General features: G+C 41.6%; 1 protein-coding gene across 1 annotated transcript in view; it reads left to right on the forward strand.

Moving 5' to 3' along the window:
• Nucleotides 1-19,601, forward strand: part of LOC115082149 (serine/threonine-protein kinase Nek5-like) — a 156,035-nt gene that overhangs the window by 57,820 nt on the left and 78,614 nt on the right. Inside the window, 1 exon segment of the mRNA XM_029586409.1 lies at nucleotides 3,313-3,409. Coding sequence (XP_029442269.1) covers nucleotides 3,313-3,409 — 97 coding nt within the window.

The following is a 19,601-nucleotide window of genomic DNA, read 5'->3' on the forward strand; positions in this document are numbered from 1 at the left end:
TTAACTGGATAATTTCATCTACTTTATACATTTTTAGTGTGTTGTGTTTTGGTAACGATGAAAATCAAGAATAAATTATCATGTGTATCATATCTGTCTATATATAACTCTAATATGCTGATAGTCAACCAGTGGCCTACAGCCTTCCAGTTTGCCACTGCTCTCAGTAAGGAGAAGGTGTGAGGACGCTCAAGTATCAAGACACATGATAGGGCAAGAGGGGAAGTGACTAAAGTTCAGCTAAGCTTATCACTACTGGGTGGGCCTCCAAAAAATGTTTGTTTGGGGCTCTGTTGCTTGCTTTTCCCTCAAGCTGTAGCAATCCAGAGCAGTAAGAGACTAGCAACATGGGGACCCAATCAAAGCTTGCTTTCTATTCCCAGTATAGAAAAGAAGCATGCTGATGGGGAGGAGGAGCAGTGACAGGAATCAGGAAAGCCTTTTATCATTGTATTCCCGAGCTGTTGGCCTTCTGCTGCTCTGACTGCTTGCTGTAGCATGGAGAAGACATGAAGAAACAAAGAAAAAGAAAATGTCTGCAGTAGAAGGAAATAAATGAACTTAAAATACAATAAATGTTTGAAAAAGTTTATTTGCATGATTTTTAAAGTGCTAATACACAAAGGTTGTATTTTGTAGCTGCTCTTTTTGTAGTATGTATGAGATATATTTGTTTTATGCCACTGTTTTGGAGCTCATGGTCTAGGAGCTAGTTACATATCTTGAAAATACTCCAAAAGAATAGTTTGACTCCTGAGCTGGTAAACGTTGGTCACTTCCGGGCCAGCTCCATGGTTCAGCAACAGTGCTGTGCACTGCCATGCGGAAACCCAGGTTTGATTCCTGGCTCTAGTTTTCCTGAACGGCTGGAGCTGGGGATACTGTGGAAGAGCCAGTAGTCCCAGCCTTTGTTCAATGGTGATACCTACTGGCTGGAACTAAAGTGCATGTTTACTTTGTTCTGGAGAGATTCGTAGTCTAGTTCCTGGCCAAGGACCATCACTGCAATGGAAGGGCTAAGGAAGTTGATAAAAATACTGGAAATACCTCAGGTAGTTGTGAATGAAGGTTCACACTGCTGTTGCCCAATAAAAGACTGAATTGATTCAGCAAGAAATCAAAAGGAACAGGAAGAAACTGCTATGTCAAAAATAAAATTAAAAAATGTTGGTCATTCCTGCTATATTACATGGTCCTTGCCTCCTTCCTCTGTTTACATAGTAACATAGTAGATAGCACAAAAAGATAATTTGGTCAATCCAGTTATTCCTGTCCACATGCTAAGGATATATCTCAGCTGCCAGTTGTAGAACCTTGAGTGCTTGTAGGATATCAATCCTTATCCAAGTTAGATTTTGTTGTCTTCTTTGGTTTTCTACAATCTATAACACCCCCATTTCGTACCATAAAACTCTGCAATAATCTAAATAGTTATCAAAACTGGTGAAGCTATTGCCAGAATATCTGGCATCCTATGTCCCCATGGTCTTGCTAAACAGTATCCAGCCACCACCAGCTTGGCTTGTTTCTGGGGAGTTATATCTTGCTGTTTTCAACCTGGCTACCCCGTGGCCTATAGTGTTGTTAAGTTGTGCTTTCTTTATCTGCCCTTTTTCTCCTTATCACCTCTCCCCATGCCTATGCTCTCAAGGGAGTGAAGGATGGGTTATTTGCAATGCTACAACCTCCCAACCTTTTTTGACCCACTGCCCTCTCTATCTGTCCCAAGTTTGCTTGATTTCTGTCTCAGTACTGGTTTCTGCCATTTTTGTTAGTAGGTTATACCAGGCATCTGTCATCCTCTCAGTAAAGTAGTTTTTTCTCATATTTCCTTTGAATCTTCCTCCCTCCAATATCATATCATGATCTTTTGTCCTTGAGCTTCCTATTCCATGGAAATTTCCCCATCCTGTGACTTATTGAAGCCTGTCAAATGTTTGAATGTTTGTAATATTCCTGCTTTCATCCTGCAAGTATATTTTGAATGTCCTAAGTCTTTGTAGAGTTTGTGTTGCATGCCCAGTATCAATTTTGTAGCTCTTCTCTGAACCACTTTTTCTCTTCTTCCTGGTGTCTACACTTAGCTGCATGATAATTCCATCATGTATCCTTCCTGCTGATTAACCTCAACACTGTTTTAAGCATTAAGATGGTTCGACTCCTTTGTGTACCAGGAGTAGCTGAATTACAGCCTCTTCTGAAGTAAACGCTCTCCACTTAATGACTGTTCAGTGTGCTTACTTCAGCTTTATTTATCATTGCAGCCCCTCTCCTAGGTGTAGATATGAAAGCAGGGGCACACTCAGTGCCAAGACTTAGTCTATGCACAGTCCTGCTAAAATCCTGGTCTGGATTCTCTGAAAAGGGGAAGGGGGGAGGATAACCCTCCAGGACCCAAGGGGTAGTGTCTGTCTTTTTTCCTTTTGGCGAGTGCCAGTAAATAGGCTGGGCACATGAGTAATGTTTTCCAAAATAAAAGTTTTCTGTCCTGATGAGTCAACAGAACCTAACTGGCACCAAGCATGTTTGCTTCTTGTAACATTCATAGTCACAGCAATAATTAAAGTCCAGAAATGATCTGTGCTGTCTCTGCTGCCTTAATCCTTTCCCAGGGGTCCCTTTATTCCTATGAGTGAAATATAAGGCTGCCTGGGGTGCACTGGAAAGAGTTCTCCTATTCCTTAAGGGTCTCCCTTGCACATTACTTGAGGCCCACTGCTTAATCCTGCAACCTCCCAACCTCTTTTCTCTTGTTCTCCTGACTGAAAATCTAGTGTGGGGTCTCCATTTTGCTTTTCACCTCCCAGCACTGGATTCCAGTTGGTATCCAGTCCTTTTATTCAGAGTTCTCATAGATGACTTGGGGATCTTTTAGTCTGAAGAATTAAAAAATACTGCAGACAAGGAATAATCCATCTTCTGCATATGCTCAAAACACTCAAAAGTCAATGAGACCCCTTTTAGTAACCACTGGATGTGAGTCTCTGTGCTTCCTAAACTACTCCTTAAAGGTGTTGTGCCAATACTAAATAAGAATAGGGGACTACAAAAATCAGACCTCCTCCTTCAAACTCAGAAGTCACCTATTAATATGCAGACAGGAAGCTACCATTACAGCAACCTCCAAGGGGGGGGAGGTGCTATAGCAAAATGGTACCTTTCACTAATCTACGCTGCTTGGTCCTAACCTCTAGGCCAAGATCTTTACTGTAGATGCCAGTGGGGTCACCACATCATTATTCCTGAAGTTCCCCACTAATACAATTTTTCATGTATTGCTAAGCATTCTTCTGCAATCTGTTTTACCTGCAGTTGATCCAGGAAGAATTCAGCCATACTGTAATACACAGGAGAAAGCCTGGAGCATCTAAGCCAGCTCTCCACCCTCCTGCAGCCAGGCTGGCACATGGTAAGACTTAAAAAGAAAAGGAAAGAAAATGATGCAGTTTAATGAAAGATTAAAATGATGTTGTGGCTCTACAAAAGAGTTACTTACCTGGAAATTAAAACTATGCACTTTTTTTTACATCTGCTTCTCTTACACCTTAATTTTAGGGGAAATACCCTGTACCAAGCTGTAATCATGAGTGGTATGAAATGCAACAACAATATATCTACGCAATTGAACTGAAATTATTTTCCATTCTTTGTTACATATTTTGAAATGATTCAGTTCACGTGGAGAAAACAATTTTATTTATTCATGATACCATTAATAAGAGGCTATGCATCTGTACATTATAATGTTAATTTTGTAACATCATGCATAAGTTTGCCAATAAATAAGTGCATAAATGACACTAGCTTTCAAAACAGACTTAGGGGCAAGAGTCTGCTTTGAAAATTGTCCCATTAGGACTACATGCACGCAGTTATAACTGCTGTTTGGCCTGTGTAGTTTTACCAAAAGATTTTATATGCATATGCCTAAGTTCCAATCCCAACAGACTCCACCCTTAGAAGGCTTCTCCCTTGCTTAAAATTATGTGCATACACACTGTGCATGTATACCTGTACACTCATACCGTGTGCATGCACATAATTTTATGGGCATAGCAGTTGGGTAGTTCTCTAAAGCAGGGGTCCCCAACCACCGGTCCGTGGACCAGGACCGGCCATTGGAGGTTTTTTGCCGGTCCGCAGCACCGCCGCAGACCAGCACCAGGGCTGGTGGAAGCATAGGGCGCCGAGTATTAGGGGGCGCCATGAGCAGTGGTATCCCGAGGGGAGCCAATGCCCCCGGGCGCAGGGAGGCTCATGCGGCCACCAGTGGACCTCATCCCACTGGCGGCTGAGCAGCGACACGCATATAGCAGGCAGATCGGCAGGGCCGTGGTGGAGCTCACGTCACCACGGCCGAAGAAAAAGATTGCGTTTAAACGCACTGATGCTCCTCCCCCTTCCTGCCTGCGCGGCCCCGGAAGTAAACATTGCCGGAGCCGCGTGGGCATGAAGGAGGAGGAGCATCAGCGCATGCAGAAGAGGAGCAGCGCTTATGGGCCTCCGCAAATCCCAAGTCACAGCGGCCCGAGAAGAGGAAGAGGCCCGAGAAGATCAGGGCCGCTGCAGAGCCCAACTTGCGTCGACCCGCAAAGAGGAGGCCCAGCGGTGAGAGAGAGGCTGAGGGTCTGTAGAGTGTGTGTGTGCGTGTATGAGATGAGTTGAGAGACTCTGTGTGGGAGTGAGGACCTGAATGTTTGCAGAGTCAGCATGTGAGAGCCTCTGTGTGTGTGAGAGAGACAGCATGTGACAGTGAGAGCCTGTGTGTATGAATGATTGTATGAGAGAGAGCATGTGATAGTGAGAGCCTGTGCTTGAGCAAGAGAGCATGTGGGAGTGAGAGAGAGCCTGTGTGTGTGAGAGTCAGCACAGCATGTGCCAGTGAGAGACTGTGTGATTGTATGAGAGAGAGCATGTGACAGTGAGAGCCTGTGTGTGTGTGAGAGAGAGAGAAAGCATGTGAGAATGAGAACCTGACTGTGTTTGACGGAAGATGGAGCGAAAAGAAATAGAAAAAAAGACAATATAAAATGAATTGGCAAAAAAATAAGAAAGGGAAGGTGGAAAAAAAGCCTGTGACCACCAATTAGAAAACTAAGATCAGACAGCAAAGGTAAAAAAAAAAAAAATTACTTTTTAGTGATTGGCACATGTAATCTTTGGGAATGTGCAAGAATAGCATTTTCTCTATGCGGATCTCAAAATGTACGAGATCAGCATGGAGAACATAAGAACATAAGAAAATGCCATACTGGGTCAGACCAAGGGTCCATCAAGCCCAGCATCCTGTTTCCAACAGTGGCCAATCCAGGCCATAAGAACCTGGCAAGTACCCAAAAACTAAGTCTATTCCATGTAACCATTGCTAATGGCAGTGGCTATTCTCTAAGTGAACCTAATAGCAGGTAATGGACTTCTCCTCCAAGAACTTATCCAATCCTTTTTTAAACACAGCTATACTACCTGCACGAACCACATTCTCTGGCAACAAATTCCAGAGTTTAATTGTGCGTTGAGTAAAAAAGAACTTTCTCCGATTAGTTTTAAATGTGCCCCATGCTAACTTCATGGAGTGTCCCCTAGTCCTTCTACTATCTGAAAGAGTAAATAACCGATTCACATCTACCCGTTCTAGACCTCTCATGATTTTAAACACCTCTATCATATCCCCCCTCAGTCGTCTCTTCTCCAAGCTGAAAAGTCCTAATCTCTTTAGTCTTTCCTCATAGGGGAGTTGTTCCATTCCCCTTATCATTTTGGTAGCCCTTCTCTGTACCTTCTCCATCGCAATTATATCTTTTTTGAGATGCGGCGACCAGAATTGTACACAGTATTCAAGGTGCGGTCTCACCATGGAGCGATACAGAGGCATTATGACATTTTCCGTTTTATTCATCATTCCTTTTCTAATAATTCCCAACATTCTGTTTGCTTTTTTGACTGCCGCAGCACACTGAACCGACGATTTCAATGTGTTATCCACTATGACACCTAGATCTCTTTCTTGGGTTGTAGCACCTAATATGGAACCCAACATCGTGTAATTATAGCATGGGTTATTTTTCCCTATATGCATCACCTTGCACTTTTCCACATTAAATTTCATCTGCCATTTGGATGCCCAATTTTCCAGTCTCACAAGGTCTTCCTGCAATTTATCACAATCTGCTTGTGATTTAACTACTCTGCACAATTTTGTGTCATCTGCAAATTTGATTATCTCACTCGTCGTATTTCTTTCCAGATCATTTATAAATATATTGAACAGTAAGGGTCCCAATACAGATCCCTGAGGCACTCCACTGTCCACTCCCTTCCACTGAGAAAATTGCCCATTTAATCCTACTCTCTGTTTCCTGTCTTTTAGCCAGTTTGCAATCCACGAAAGGACATCGCCACCTATCCCATGACTTTTTACTTTTCCTAGAAGCCTCTCATGAGGAACTTTGTCAAACGCCTTCTGAAAATCCAAGTATACTATATCTACCGGTTCACCTTTATCCACATGTTTATTAACTCCTTCAAAAAAGTGAAGCAGATTTGTGAGGCAAGACTTGCCCTGGGTAAAGCCATGCTGACTTTGTTCCATTAAACCATGTCTTTCTATATGTTCTGTGATTTTGATGTTTAGAACACTTTCCACTATTTTTCCTGGCACTGAAGTCAGGCTAACCGGTCTGTAGTTTCCCGGATCGCCCCTGGAGCCCTTTTTAAATATTGGGGTTACATTTGCTATCCTCCAGTCTTCAGGTACAATGGATGATTTTAATGATAAGTTACAAATTTTTACTAATAGGTCTGAAATTTCATTTTTTAGTTCCTTCAGAACTCTGGGGTGTATACCATCCGGTCCAGGTGATTTACTACTCTTCAGTTTGTCAATCAGGCCTACCACATCTTCTAGGTTCACCGTGATTTGATTCAGTCCATCTGAATCATTACCCATGAAAACCTTCTCCATTACGGGTACCTCCCCAACATCCTCTTCAGTAAACACCGAAGCAAAGAAATCATTTAATCTTTCCGCGATGGCCTTATCTTCTCTAAGTGCCCCTTTAACCCCTCGATCATCTAAAGGTCCAACTGACTCCCTCACAGGCTTTCTGCTTCGGATATATTTAAAAAAGTTTTTACTGTGAGTTTTTGCCTCTACAGCCAACTTTTTTTCAAATTCTCTCTTAGCCTGTCTTATCAATGTCTTACATTTAACTTGCCAATGTTTATGCTTTATCCTATTTTCTTCTGTTGGATCCTTCTTCCAATTTTTGAATGAAGATCTTTTGGCTAAAATAGCTTCTTTCACCTCCCCTTTTAACCATGCCGGTAATCGTTTTGCCTTCTTTCCACCTTTCTTAATGTGTGGAATACATCTGGACTGTGCTTCTAGAATGGTATTTTTTAACAATGACCACGCCTCTTGGACATTTTTTACTTTTGTAGCTGCTCCTTTCAGTTTTTTTCTAACAATTTTTCTCATTTTATCAAAGTTTCCCACGGGGCCTGCACAGAGGAGGCAGCAGAATGGGCTTCAGTGTCAGTAGCAGCAATCAGCACCTCCCCAATAGCCATGTGGCAGCAGTGTCAGTGGCAGCAGAGGAATAGGAGAGGCTCTGAGGTTGCTTGCAAAAGAAAGAGAGGGGGTCTCTGCCTTTAGTGTGTGCATGTGTATGAATGGGAGTCTCCCTGGGGGTGTATGTGTGTGAATGCATGGATGCCTGCCTGAGGGTGTGTCTGTGTATGAGAATGAATGGATGTCTTCCTGGGGTTTGTATGTGTGAGAATAGGTGCCTGCCTGTGTGTGGTGTATGTGTGTGTGTGAGAATAAATTGGTGCCTGCCTGGGGGTCTGTGTGTGTGAGCATGAATGTGAGAATGTGAGAATGCCTGGGGGATGGGGAGGGAGTGGTGTGAAAATGAATGGGAGCCTGCCTGGAGTTCAGTGTGAGAATGACTGGGAGCTTGGTTTGGTGCTCACAGCCAGGGGAGGTCATGAGAGGGAAGGCGTCAGGTGGAGGAGAGAGGTGTGAAGTTTGGAAAACAAGGGAAACAAGCCCAGTGCTCCCACTCATTCTGAACCTTTGGTGAGTTGAGTCACATTCACATTATAAATGTCATAATTAAATGATAAGTATGCACTAAAATCCAACCCCCTCCATAACCCCGCCCCATATGACCAAAGCCCCACCCCCACCCCGCCCTGCCGGGCCATGGAAAAATGGTCTTGCTTGAAGCCGGGCCCTGGTGCAAAAAAGGTTGGTGACCACTGCTCTAAAGGACCATTTCTGCAGATAAAGTACTACTGTTCTCACAGAAGTCTCTTTTGAAAATGACCCTTGTAGAGGGCAATTTTGAAAGCCATTTACTTGAGCAAATCAGCCTATCTGAAAATTGCCTTCATCAGAATAGTTAAAAGTATGCGTGGCATTCATGATATGTGCAACTTTAGCCATACTAAAAAAAAAAAGGGTGAGCTCAGGTTGCTGGAGTAAAATACAGCACATACTCAGTGCTATTTGACCTCTTCTGCTGTCCATACAAATAGCAGGTGCAAAGTACATGGGAGCTTTTAGAGGTCCACATAGTGGTGAAATCTGCAGACTCTAATGAGTATTTTCAACACAAACCTATGCATGTAATTTTGTTTTGAAAATACTTTGGGCAATTGGCCAAGTGCATGCACACATTATCATGCGCTATCTTGCACCTACTCTAAACAGGGTGTAACGTATGCCTGATATATTGCATGCATACTTATTAAAATAAAATGTATGCATGTAAATTACAAGTCCACTTAATCCCACCCCCCAGAATGCCTTTCCTCATGAGCATACAAATACCTATGAAACTGACCTATGCATGTACCTTTATATGTATTGGCCCATGCTGATTTTCAAAATGCCACTTACAAGCATAAAACGGGATTTTATGCACATAAGTCATTTTGAAAATCAAGCAATAAATGCGCATTTTCAAAGGAAAAAGTGCAAGCGTATTTTTAAACGATACAGGTTAGTAAAAATTGCCCCCTACAAAGATAGTTTTCAAAGCCATTTAACTGGGCATGTCTGAAAATTGCTTGGCTAACAGTTGGCATGATCTCTCTAGTGTGTACTTTTAGCCGGGTTAAGGAGAGGCATTCTCAGGGGTGCGTTTAGGTCGAGGGAAGAAGAATACATGCACAGGTGGCATTTTCAACTCCATGTGGGGAATTTTACAGCAAAATTCCACCTGCAGAAAAAGCAACGGCAAGCGACCGCGTGTACTTTGTACCTACAGCAAGTTTCAAAGGAAAGTACATGTACACTTTCACTCTGAGAACTGGTGCAAAGCCTGCAGGTAAAAAAACACACACAGTCTTTGTCCCAAGGCAGAAAGTCTGAAAATTACCCTCATAAATTGAGGCAGCAATAAGCAAAATAGTTCTTTCCGTGTTAGCTGGATTAGATAAAATCCATTACAAATATAAAAAATGGAAAACAATTGTAATGTGCACAGTTACTCTATGTTCCACTCACTTTTTACTGAACATGTCTACAGCCTGAATCGGTCTGTTCTGTAGATCAGATCATACCATCCAAAGACAGAATCATTAAGAATAAGTATTTTTCTTTATTCTTTATTTCTGTTTCCAGCGTTGGTTTTTCAGTTTTAAAGCATGCAACCGACAGACTGACACTTCTCCATCACTAGTTTAAACAGATTATGAAATGATCTTACCTTGAAGAGGTCTCTGCCTCTGAAAGGAGCATCTGTTTTATTTATACAGCAACACAAACGTGTTGTAAGAAAGTCCTCCTCGTTGTGTAAAAGAGGAATAATTTGTGACATAACTGACACTTCTTTTGCTTCCACAAAATGCCAACATGATTAAGTGGTGAGGCGAAAAAGGCAGTTAAAGCCAAAAGGGCATTGACCCAAATGAAAAAAATAGGCAAGGGCATAAGCACTGGCAAGTTAGGTGTAAAACAGTAATAACACAGGCCAAGAAAGAATTAGAAGAGAAGCTTGCCTTAGAGGTAAAAACAAATAATAACGTTTTATTTTATTTATTTATTTATTTATTTTAACATTTTTATATACCGACAACAGTTTGCACATCGTATTGGTTTACATGTAACTTGCAATTTGAACAAGGACAGCCGCCGCAGTGGCAGACGCCTTTACATAGAACAAAAACTACAGGAGGATTTTAAAGTAGATTAACTAAGTGACAGGATAACTGGACTAGGGAAGGTAAGACATATAAACTGGGATAAAATCAAATACAGAGTATGAATAATTAAGAACGGTAAAATATTCTAATTACACTATATACAGGGAGGTTAATCGGCGTGGAGATTTACCTGTTAGACTGAAAGGGGGATTTAAGGGGGTAGAGAATAAAAGGAGAAGGGGTGGTGGAGTTCAAAGGGGGAAGAAGGAGAAGGAGATGGTGTAAAGGTGGAAGCAGGCTAAGGGATAAACAATAAAACAGGAAGGTCAGGAGGGGGGTACTGCAAAAAGAGGGGAGATAATTACAAAAGATTTACATAAAATCCAAGGGGGTGTAGAAATCATAATAAAAGATTACAAGTATACAGCGTGTATAAAATCAAGAGTGTTAGCTCGACTGGGTAAAAATAGAACATTAATCACATGTGTGGGTAGTGTTTGAGGGAAAGGCCTGTAGGAACAGCCAGGTTTTTAGTTTTTTTTTTTAATTTAGGGGTAGAAGTTTCGGTACATAAATCTGGGGGCATGGAGTTCCAAAGAGTGGGGCCAGCCAGAGAAAAGGCTCTCTTGGTGGTGGAGGTGAGTTTGGTGGATTTAATCGATGGAAGGCGGAGCGTTCCTTGATGGGTGGAACGGGTTGGTCTGGAGGTGTGCAGGAGGAGAGGAGGGTTGATCCAGTGGGAGTTGTCATTAATGATGCTTTTATGAATGAGGGATAGGGTTTTGTAAAGGATTCGCGACTTAATTGGTAGCCAGTGTAGCTCCATGAGCGTTGGGGTAATATGGTCTCTACTTTTGGAATTTGTGAGGATGTGCGCTGCAGCATTCTGTAGGAGTTGCAAAGGCTTGGTGTAGGTGGAAGGGAGGCCAATAAGAAGGGCATTACAATAGTCTATTTTCGAAAAAATGATAGACTGTAGGACAGTGCGAAAGTCAGAGAAGTATAGCAGAGGTCGGAGTTTTTTGATGGTTTGCAGCTTGAAATAGCAATCACTGAGAATAGATTTGATGAAGGGTTTTAGGGTAAGCTGATTGTCAATTAGAACACCCAGGTTCCGTGTGTGGGTGGGGAAGGTAGTGGAGGAATAGGCTGGGGGAATGGAAGGGAAAGGCCGTTTAGAGGAGATAATGAGGAGATAATGAGGAGTTCAGTTTTTTGCGGGTTGAGAGCAAGGTGCATGTCGGTGAGAAGTTGGTTGATCGAGGAGAGGCATGATTCCCAGTTTTGGAGGGCGGTCTGGACGGAGTTTGTAAAGGGGAAAAGAAGTTGAATGTCGTCTGCATAGATAAAGTGTTTGATTCCAAGGTAGGTGAGGAAATTGGTGAGTGGGAGCATGTAGATATTAAATAGCGTGGAAGAGAGGGAAGAACCTTGGGGGACACCTCTTTCAAGACTAATTGGGTCAGATTTGTTGCTATCAATGATGACGATTTTTTAGGTAGGATTTTATCCAGGAGAGAGCAGTACCAGAGATGCCGATGCTAATGAGGATGTTGATAAGGATATTATGATTAACAGTGTCGAAGGCTGCTGAAATATCTAACATTGCAAGGAGATAGGAATTTCCAGTTCCATTCCTTTGATTATGGTGTCTGTTAGGGAGAGAAGTAAGGTTTCGGTGCTGAGGTGCTTCTGGAAACCATATTGTGTGGAGGGAAGTATATTGTTTTGTTCGAGATAGACAAACAAGAATTAACAATTTTTTCCAGAATTTTAGATAGGAATGGGAGGTTGGAAATGGGTCTGAAGTTAGATAAACTAGTAGGATCAAGGGTGGGTTTTTTTAGAATGGGTTTCACCATGGCTTGTTTTAGGATGTGGGGGACTGTGCCTTGTTCCAATGACCGGTTGAATATGTCAGAAAGAGGTTTCGCAATTGCTTTGGGAATAGATATAAGGAGCTTGGTGGGGATGGTTTCAGAGGGGTGGGAGGAAGGTCTCATCTTTTTTAAGATGTTTTCTATTTCCAAGGAGGAGGAAGGTTCAAAGGATGAGAGGGTGGTCGAGTGGTTGATAGTGGGAAGAGTCACATGTTCAGTGTTGATGGAGAATTGCGCAGAGAGTGAGGAAACTGTTTTGAAAAAATTGGGCTAATTCATTACACCGTTTTTTAGAGGTCGATTCATGAGGTTGGGTTTGAGTGGACCTGGTGAGATTAGAGATCATAGTAAAAAGGGCCTTAGTGTTGTACGGGAGATTGTGAAGTTTTTTAGCATAGTATTCATGTTTGGTCTGATTAATTGCTTTATTGTACTTATGCATGAGTTGGTAGTATGAGGTTTGTGTTGCTGGGGATGGGTGTTTTCGCCAACGCCTTTTGGCAGTTCTAAGGAGGGTTTTGAGGTTCTTGAGTTCGGGAGAGAACCATGGTTTTTTGTTTGGTAGGGCAGGTTTAATGGTTTTTAGTGCAATAGGGCAGGTTAGGTTTGCAATATTGAGGGTAGCATCGAACCATGAGGAAATGGCATTGTCGGCTGAAGTGAGGTCGATTTGTTTAAGTATGTCTGAGAAGGCTGTTGTAAGAGTACCTAAGGTGCAAGTTTTACGGTATTTAAAGGTTTGCGGTTGGGGTGGAAGGGGGAGGTTGTCTGTTGTATTGAAATGGTGGTCTTGATGGTAGAGTGGTCAGACCATGGTACAGTGAGACATGATGGGGAGTTGATCGTATTAATGGAGGCGTTAGTGAAAATGAGATCTAAAGTTTGGCCGGCCTTATGGATTGGGGAATGTATAATTTGGGTAAAACCCATAGCTTCCATAGATGAAAGGAAGGCTTCGCAGGCAGGAGACTGTGGATTTGTGTCAACATGAAGGTTAAAGTCGCCAAGGAGAATAATGGGGAGGTCAGGGGATAGAGAGTCAGCGAAGAATTCAATAAGAGGAGAGGAGTCATTCTCGAGGAGACCAGGAGGGGTATAGATGAGGCAAATTTGGAGGAAATTAGATTTGAAAAAGCCAATTTCGTAGCTGTTGGGAAGGTTGCAATTCTGGGATATACGTTTTAGTTATTTTTTGGCAACAAGGAGTAAACCACCTCCTCTTTTCTTTTTGCGGGGAATGGAGAAAATATCGTAAATGTCAGTGGGAAGCTGATTGAGGAGGGAAATATCAGTGGGTTTAAGCCATGTTTCCGTTATGGCACAGATTTCAGGTTTGGAATCGGTTAGGAAGTTGTGGCGTAGATGTGGGTTTTTAAAAAGTGATTGTGTATTGAAAAGGAGTAGAGAGATTAAGGAGAGCCCAAGAAATTGTGTGAATGGCGATATCAGAATAGGGGTAAGTCTTCTCTGCATCTGGGTGGGGGGTAAGGTGAGGGGCAGGGGTGTTTTGGGGAAAGTATTCGGTGAGTAGGGAAAGAACAGTGACAAGCTAGGGGTGGCATAGATGAGGGAGGGGAAGTAAGACAGTGAAGAGATCAATATCAATATAGGCAATTGAGGAAAATGCCAAATGGGAGAGGACGGTAAGGAGAAAATGGTAAAAAATCTTGATATACAGTAGGGGTCACAATGATCGATTATGCAGGGCACTTTAGTGGACGCAAGAAGGGGCACACAAAGGGGCAGGCCCCTTTGTCGCGCTCCTTCGGTGAGCGACGCTGGGAAGAGGAGGCGAATTTAAAACCCCCAGCTGCCGCCGATTGATGATGTCACCAGGGGCGCCGGATCGTCTGAGAGGAAGATGTGCTGGATCGGGTCCTGGAGGCGAGGTCTGGATGAACGGACGGTCAAGAGGAAGCGCCTCGAGGTCGGTGGGGAAGCACGTGAGGGGTAAGTGCGATTGAAAATGGCCTTACCCCGATGGGCTTTCAAGTTTTCAAGTATATTTGAGGCAAAAAGCCTGTGAGGGAATCAGTTGGATCCCTAAGTAATCAAGGAGTAAAAGAGGTGCTCAAAGAGGACAAGCAAATAGAGTTCCATATTTAGAAGCATTTAGATGGATAACTGAGAAGTTAGTGCAGCCGCACTATTGAAAATAACTAGTTATCTTAAAATTAGCCGGCTAATGTTAACTGCTAACGCAGAACCTCAAGGGTAGCATTCTCAGAAATGTTCCCCATTCCACGTGCAGGACCCCAGAGGCAGGCAGAGCTCCAAAGTCTCAAATAGTGGATGAGACGGTGCAAGGAAGAGGGTTTTAGATTTGTTAGGAATACATCTTCATTTTGGGGAAGGGGAGGGCCTTTTCCGAAAGGATGGGCTGCACCTTAACCAGAGAGGAACCAGACTGCTAGCACTAACCTTTAAAAAGGAGATAGCACAGCTTTTAAACTAGATGATGGGGGAAAGCCAATAGTGGTTCAGAATGATCTATCTTTGAAGGATACTAAGAGAACAGGGAAAATAGGGCATCCCAGTAGAGAGGTTGCAATAAATGCCAAAGGGGATCAGGTGCCTTTAAGTAAAATTCAGAAAGATTCCAAATTTCCCCTGTCGACTGATGAGCAGGTTGTTAATACAAACAAGAAACATACTTTGAAATGACCTTATACAAGTGCTAGAAGTCTAAAAATTAAGATGGGAGAGTTAGAGTGTATAGCACTGAATGGAGAGGTAGATATAATTGGCATCTCAGAGACCTGGTAGAAGGAGGATAACCAATGGGACACTGTGATACCAGGGTACAAATTATATCAAAATAATAGGATGGAGCAAATTGGTGGGGGATGACCCTATATGTTAAAGAGAGCATTGAGTCAAACAGGATAAAAGTTCTGCAAGAAACAAAATGCAATGTTGAATCTTTATGGATAGAAATTACAGGTCTAAAGGGGAATAAAATAGCAGGGGGGGGGGTATTACTGTCCATCTGGCCAGAATGAATAAACAGACAATGAAATACTAAAAGAAATTAGAGAAGCTAACAAAATCAGCACAATAATAATGGGTGATTTCAATTACCCCAGTATTGACTGGATGAATGTTACAGCAGGAGATTCTAGAGAGGTAAAGTTCCTAGATTAAATAAATGACTGCTTCATGGAGCAGCTGGTACAAGAACAAACAAGAGGGGAAACTATTTTAGACCTTGTCCTTAGCAGAACACAGGATTTGACGTGAGAGGTAACAGTGTTCGAGCCACTTGGCAGTAGTGATCACAACAATATCAAATTTCACTTAATAACTGGAGGGGGCACAAAAAAGAAATCTACTACCACAGCATTTAATTTTCAAAAAGGTGACTATGATAAAATGAGGAAAATGGTTAGGAAAAAACTGAAAGGAGCAACTGCAAAATTTCAGAGTTCAGCTCTGGCATGGATGTTTAAAAATACCATCTTGCATTAGAAAAAGTGGAAAGAAGGCTAAACAACTACTGGCATTGTTGAAAGGCAAGGTGTAAAAGACTATAATATCTGAAAGAACTTCTTTCAAGAAATGGAAAAGAGATCTGAATGAAGAAAACAGGAAACAGCATAAGCACTGGCAAGTCAAATTCAAAGCATTGATAAGGAAGGCAAAGAAAATTTGAAAAGAAGCTTTCTGTGGAAGCCAGAACTCATAATAGAAACATTTTCAGGTGTATTCAAGATAAAAAGCCTGCAAGGGAGTCAGTTGGACCATTAGATGATCCAGGGGTAAAAGGAGCACTTAGGGATGACAAAGCCATAACACAGAGATTAAATGAATTCTTTGCTTCAGTATTCACTGAGGAAGATGTAAGAGATATACAGAAATGATATTCAAAGGTGATGATTCAGAGGAACTGAAACAAATCTGGAAGATGTACTAGGGCAAATTGACCAACTAAAGAATAGCAAATCACCTGGACCAGATGGTATACATCCCAGAATGCTGAAAGAATTGAGAAGTGAAATTGTGGACCTGCTATTGGAAATTTGTAAACTATCAATAACATCATCTATGGTACCTGAATACTGGAAGGTTGCCAATGTAACACAAAATTTTAACAAGGGATAAAGGGGTGATCCAGGAAATTACAGACCAGTGAGTCTAACATCTGTGCCAGGCAAAATGGTAGAAATTATCATAAAGAACAAAATTGCTGAACATATAGATAAGCATAGTTTAATGGGACAAAGCCAACATGGATTTAGCCAAGGGAAGTCTTGCCTCACAAATTTGCTACATTTTTTGAAGGCATAAATAAACATGTGGATAAAAGTGAGCCAGTTGATATAGTCTATCTGAATTTCCAGAAAGCATTTGACAAAGGTCCGTATGAGGGACTTCGTAGGAAATTAGAAAGTAATGGGATAGGTGGTTAAAAGATAGAAAATAGAGAGTTGGGCTAAATAGTAAATTTTCCCAATGGAAAAATGTGAATAGTGGAGTGCCCCAGGGATTTGTTCTGGGACCGATGCTTTTTAATATATTTATAAATGACCTGGAAATGGGAACAAGTGAGATGATCAAATTTGTCGATGACTCAAAATTATTCAAAGTTGTCAAATCACAAGAGGATTGTGAGACATTGCAAGAGGATATTGCAAAATTGGGAGACTGGGCATGCAAATTAAATTTAATGTAGACAAGTGCAAAGTGATGCACTTAGGGAAGAGAAACCCAAATTATAGTTACAAAATTCAAGGTTCCACATGAGGCGTCACCACTCAGGAAAAGAATCTAGGTGTCATTGTTGAAAATATACTGAAATCTTCTTCTCAGTGTGCAGCAGCAGCCAAGAAAACAAGTAGATCTCTAGGGATTATTAGAAAAGGAATGGAGGGGGCTGGTGACATCACCGACTGAGATGGAGGCTTAATTACAGAGCTCCCGCTCCTCATATATTGAATACATTCCCTAGCCGAACCATCTGTGCGATTTTTGAACCCTTAAGTTGCATTGCCGCGTCATCTCTTTTTCTAGGTGACTACCAAGTGGAAAACTGCAGATTTGGAACAATTTTCATTTACAAAACAAACCCCCTGAGGATGGGGGAGAAGAAGGTGCCCAGGCTGCGGCAGGCCTCACCAGCAAAGAGTCCATTATGGACTTGTGTTCCCTACCTGGTGGATCGGGGACTGCTGAGCTTCCTACGAAAGAAGAAATGTGCTGCTAGTTCAAGGAACTGCGTGCTGATATGAAACAGCACAAGAATGATTTATTGGCATCCATTGCCAAAATGTGGGAAAACATGGCTGCTCTCGGATCCCGCATTGAAGATCTAGAGAATCGCATGGATGGCCAGAATGAAAATCTGAAAAAGTTATCGGAACAGAGAGCCCTGCAAGCGGAGCATGAATCTATGTACATTATAGTTATATGTGCTGCTGTAGTGACAACCAGAAAACCCTGCCAAAATCACAAAACAAAACACATGGAACCCATATTTCTCCTCAATAAACTAAAAAGCCATGGGATAGGAGGTGTTGTCTTGATGTGGATTGATAACTGGTTAAAAGACAGGAAGACAGGAAGACAGGAAGAAGTTTTCCCTGTGAAGAAAAAGTGAATTGTGGCATGCCCGAAAGATCTGTCCTGGGACCAGTGCTGTTCAACTTGTTTATTAATGATCTAGAAAGGGGAGCAATAAGTGAAGTGAACAAATTTGCACATTACACACAAATATTCAGAATAATTAAAACACAGGCAAATTGTAAGGAACAATTTTAGATCTAATTCTCAGTGGAGCGCATGATTTGGTGAGAGAGGTAACGGTGGAAGGGCTGCTTGGCAATAGGGATCATAATATGATCAAATTTGAATTAATGACTGGAAAGGGGACAGTAGGCAAATCCACGGCTCTCATGCTAAACTTTCAAAAGGGAAACTTTGATAAAATGAGAAAAATAGAAAAAAACTGAAAGGAGCAGCTACAAAGATAAAAAGTGTGCAGGAGGCATGGACATTGATAAAAAAAAACCCAAACCATCCTAGAAGCACAGTCCAGATGTATTCCACACATTAAGAAAGGTGGAAGGAAGGGAAAAAACGATTACTGGCATGGTTAAAAGGTGAGGTGAAAGAAGCTATTTTAGCCAAAAGGTCTTCATTCAAAAATTGGAAAAATATCCAACAGAAGATAATAGGATAATGTATAAGCATTGGTAAGTTAAATGTAAGACAGGCTAAGAGAGAATTTGAAAAGAAGTTGGCCGTAGAGGCAAAATCTCACAGTAAAACTTTTTAAAATATATCTGAAGCAGAAAGCCTGTGAGGGAGTTAGTTGGACGGTTAGATTTATTTATTTAAGGTTTCTTATCCACCAATATTTGTAGGAACATCATGCCGGCTTACATCGAACAATATTAACAGAAACAAAAAGTTACATAGAACAAGGTAGGTGGAACAGGGTCTTAAAGCAGTAAAGGATAATTAATAATTAAATTGAATAGATGATCGAGGGGTTAAAGGGGCACTTAGAGAAGATAACTCCATCGCGGAAAGATTAAACAATTTCTTTACTTCGGTGTTTACTGAAGAGGATGTTGGGGAGATACTCGTACCGGAGAAGGTTTTCATGGGTAATGATTCAGATGGACTGAACCAAATCACGGTGAACCTAGAAGATGTGGTAGGCCTTATTGACAAACTGAAGAGTAGTAAATCACCTGGACCGGATGGTATACACCCCAGGGTTCTGAAGGAACTAAAAAATGAAATTTCAGACCTATTAGTAAAAATTTGTAACTTATCATTAAAATCATCCATTGTGCCTGAAGACTGGAGGGTGGCTAATGTAACCCCGATATTTAAAAAGGGCTCCGGGACGATCTGGGAAACTACAGACCAGTTAGCCTGACTTCAATGCTAGGAAAAATAGTGGAAAGTGTTCTAAATATCAAAATCACAGAACATATAGAAAGACATGGTTTAATGGAACAAAGTCAGCATGGCTTTACCCAAGGCAAGTCTTGCCTCACAAATCTGCTTCACTTTTTTGAAGGAGTTAATAAACATGTAGATAAAGGTGAACAGGTAGATGTAGTGTATTTGGATTTTCAGAAGGCGATTGACATGAGAGGCTTCTAGGAAAAGTAAAAAGTCAAGGGATAGGTGGCGATGTCCTTTTGTGGATTACAAACTGGCTAAAAGACAAGAAAAAAAGAGTAAGATTAAATGGACAATGTTCTCAGTGGAAGGGCGTGGCAATGGAGTGCCTCAAGGTTCTGTATTGGGACCCATACTTTTCAATATATTTATAAATGATCTGGAAAGAAATATGACGAGAGAGTTAATCAAATTTGCAGATGATACAAAATTATTCAGAGTAGTTAAATCACAAGCAGTTTGTGATAAATTGCAGGAAGACCTTGTGAGACTGGAAAATTGGGCATCCTCCATATTAGGAGCTACCACCCAAGAAAGAGATCTAGGTGTCATAGTTTATAACACAATGAAATCTTCAGTTCAGTGTGCTGCGGCAGTCAAAAAAGCAAACAGAATGTTGGGAATTATTAGAAAGGGAATAGTGAATAAAATGGA

This window comes from Rhinatrema bivittatum, unplaced genomic scaffold (genome assembly GCF_901001135.1).
Source record: "Rhinatrema bivittatum unplaced genomic scaffold, aRhiBiv1.1, whole genome shotgun sequence".
Classification (NCBI taxonomy): domain Eukaryota; kingdom Metazoa; phylum Chordata; class Amphibia; order Gymnophiona; family Rhinatrematidae; genus Rhinatrema; species Rhinatrema bivittatum.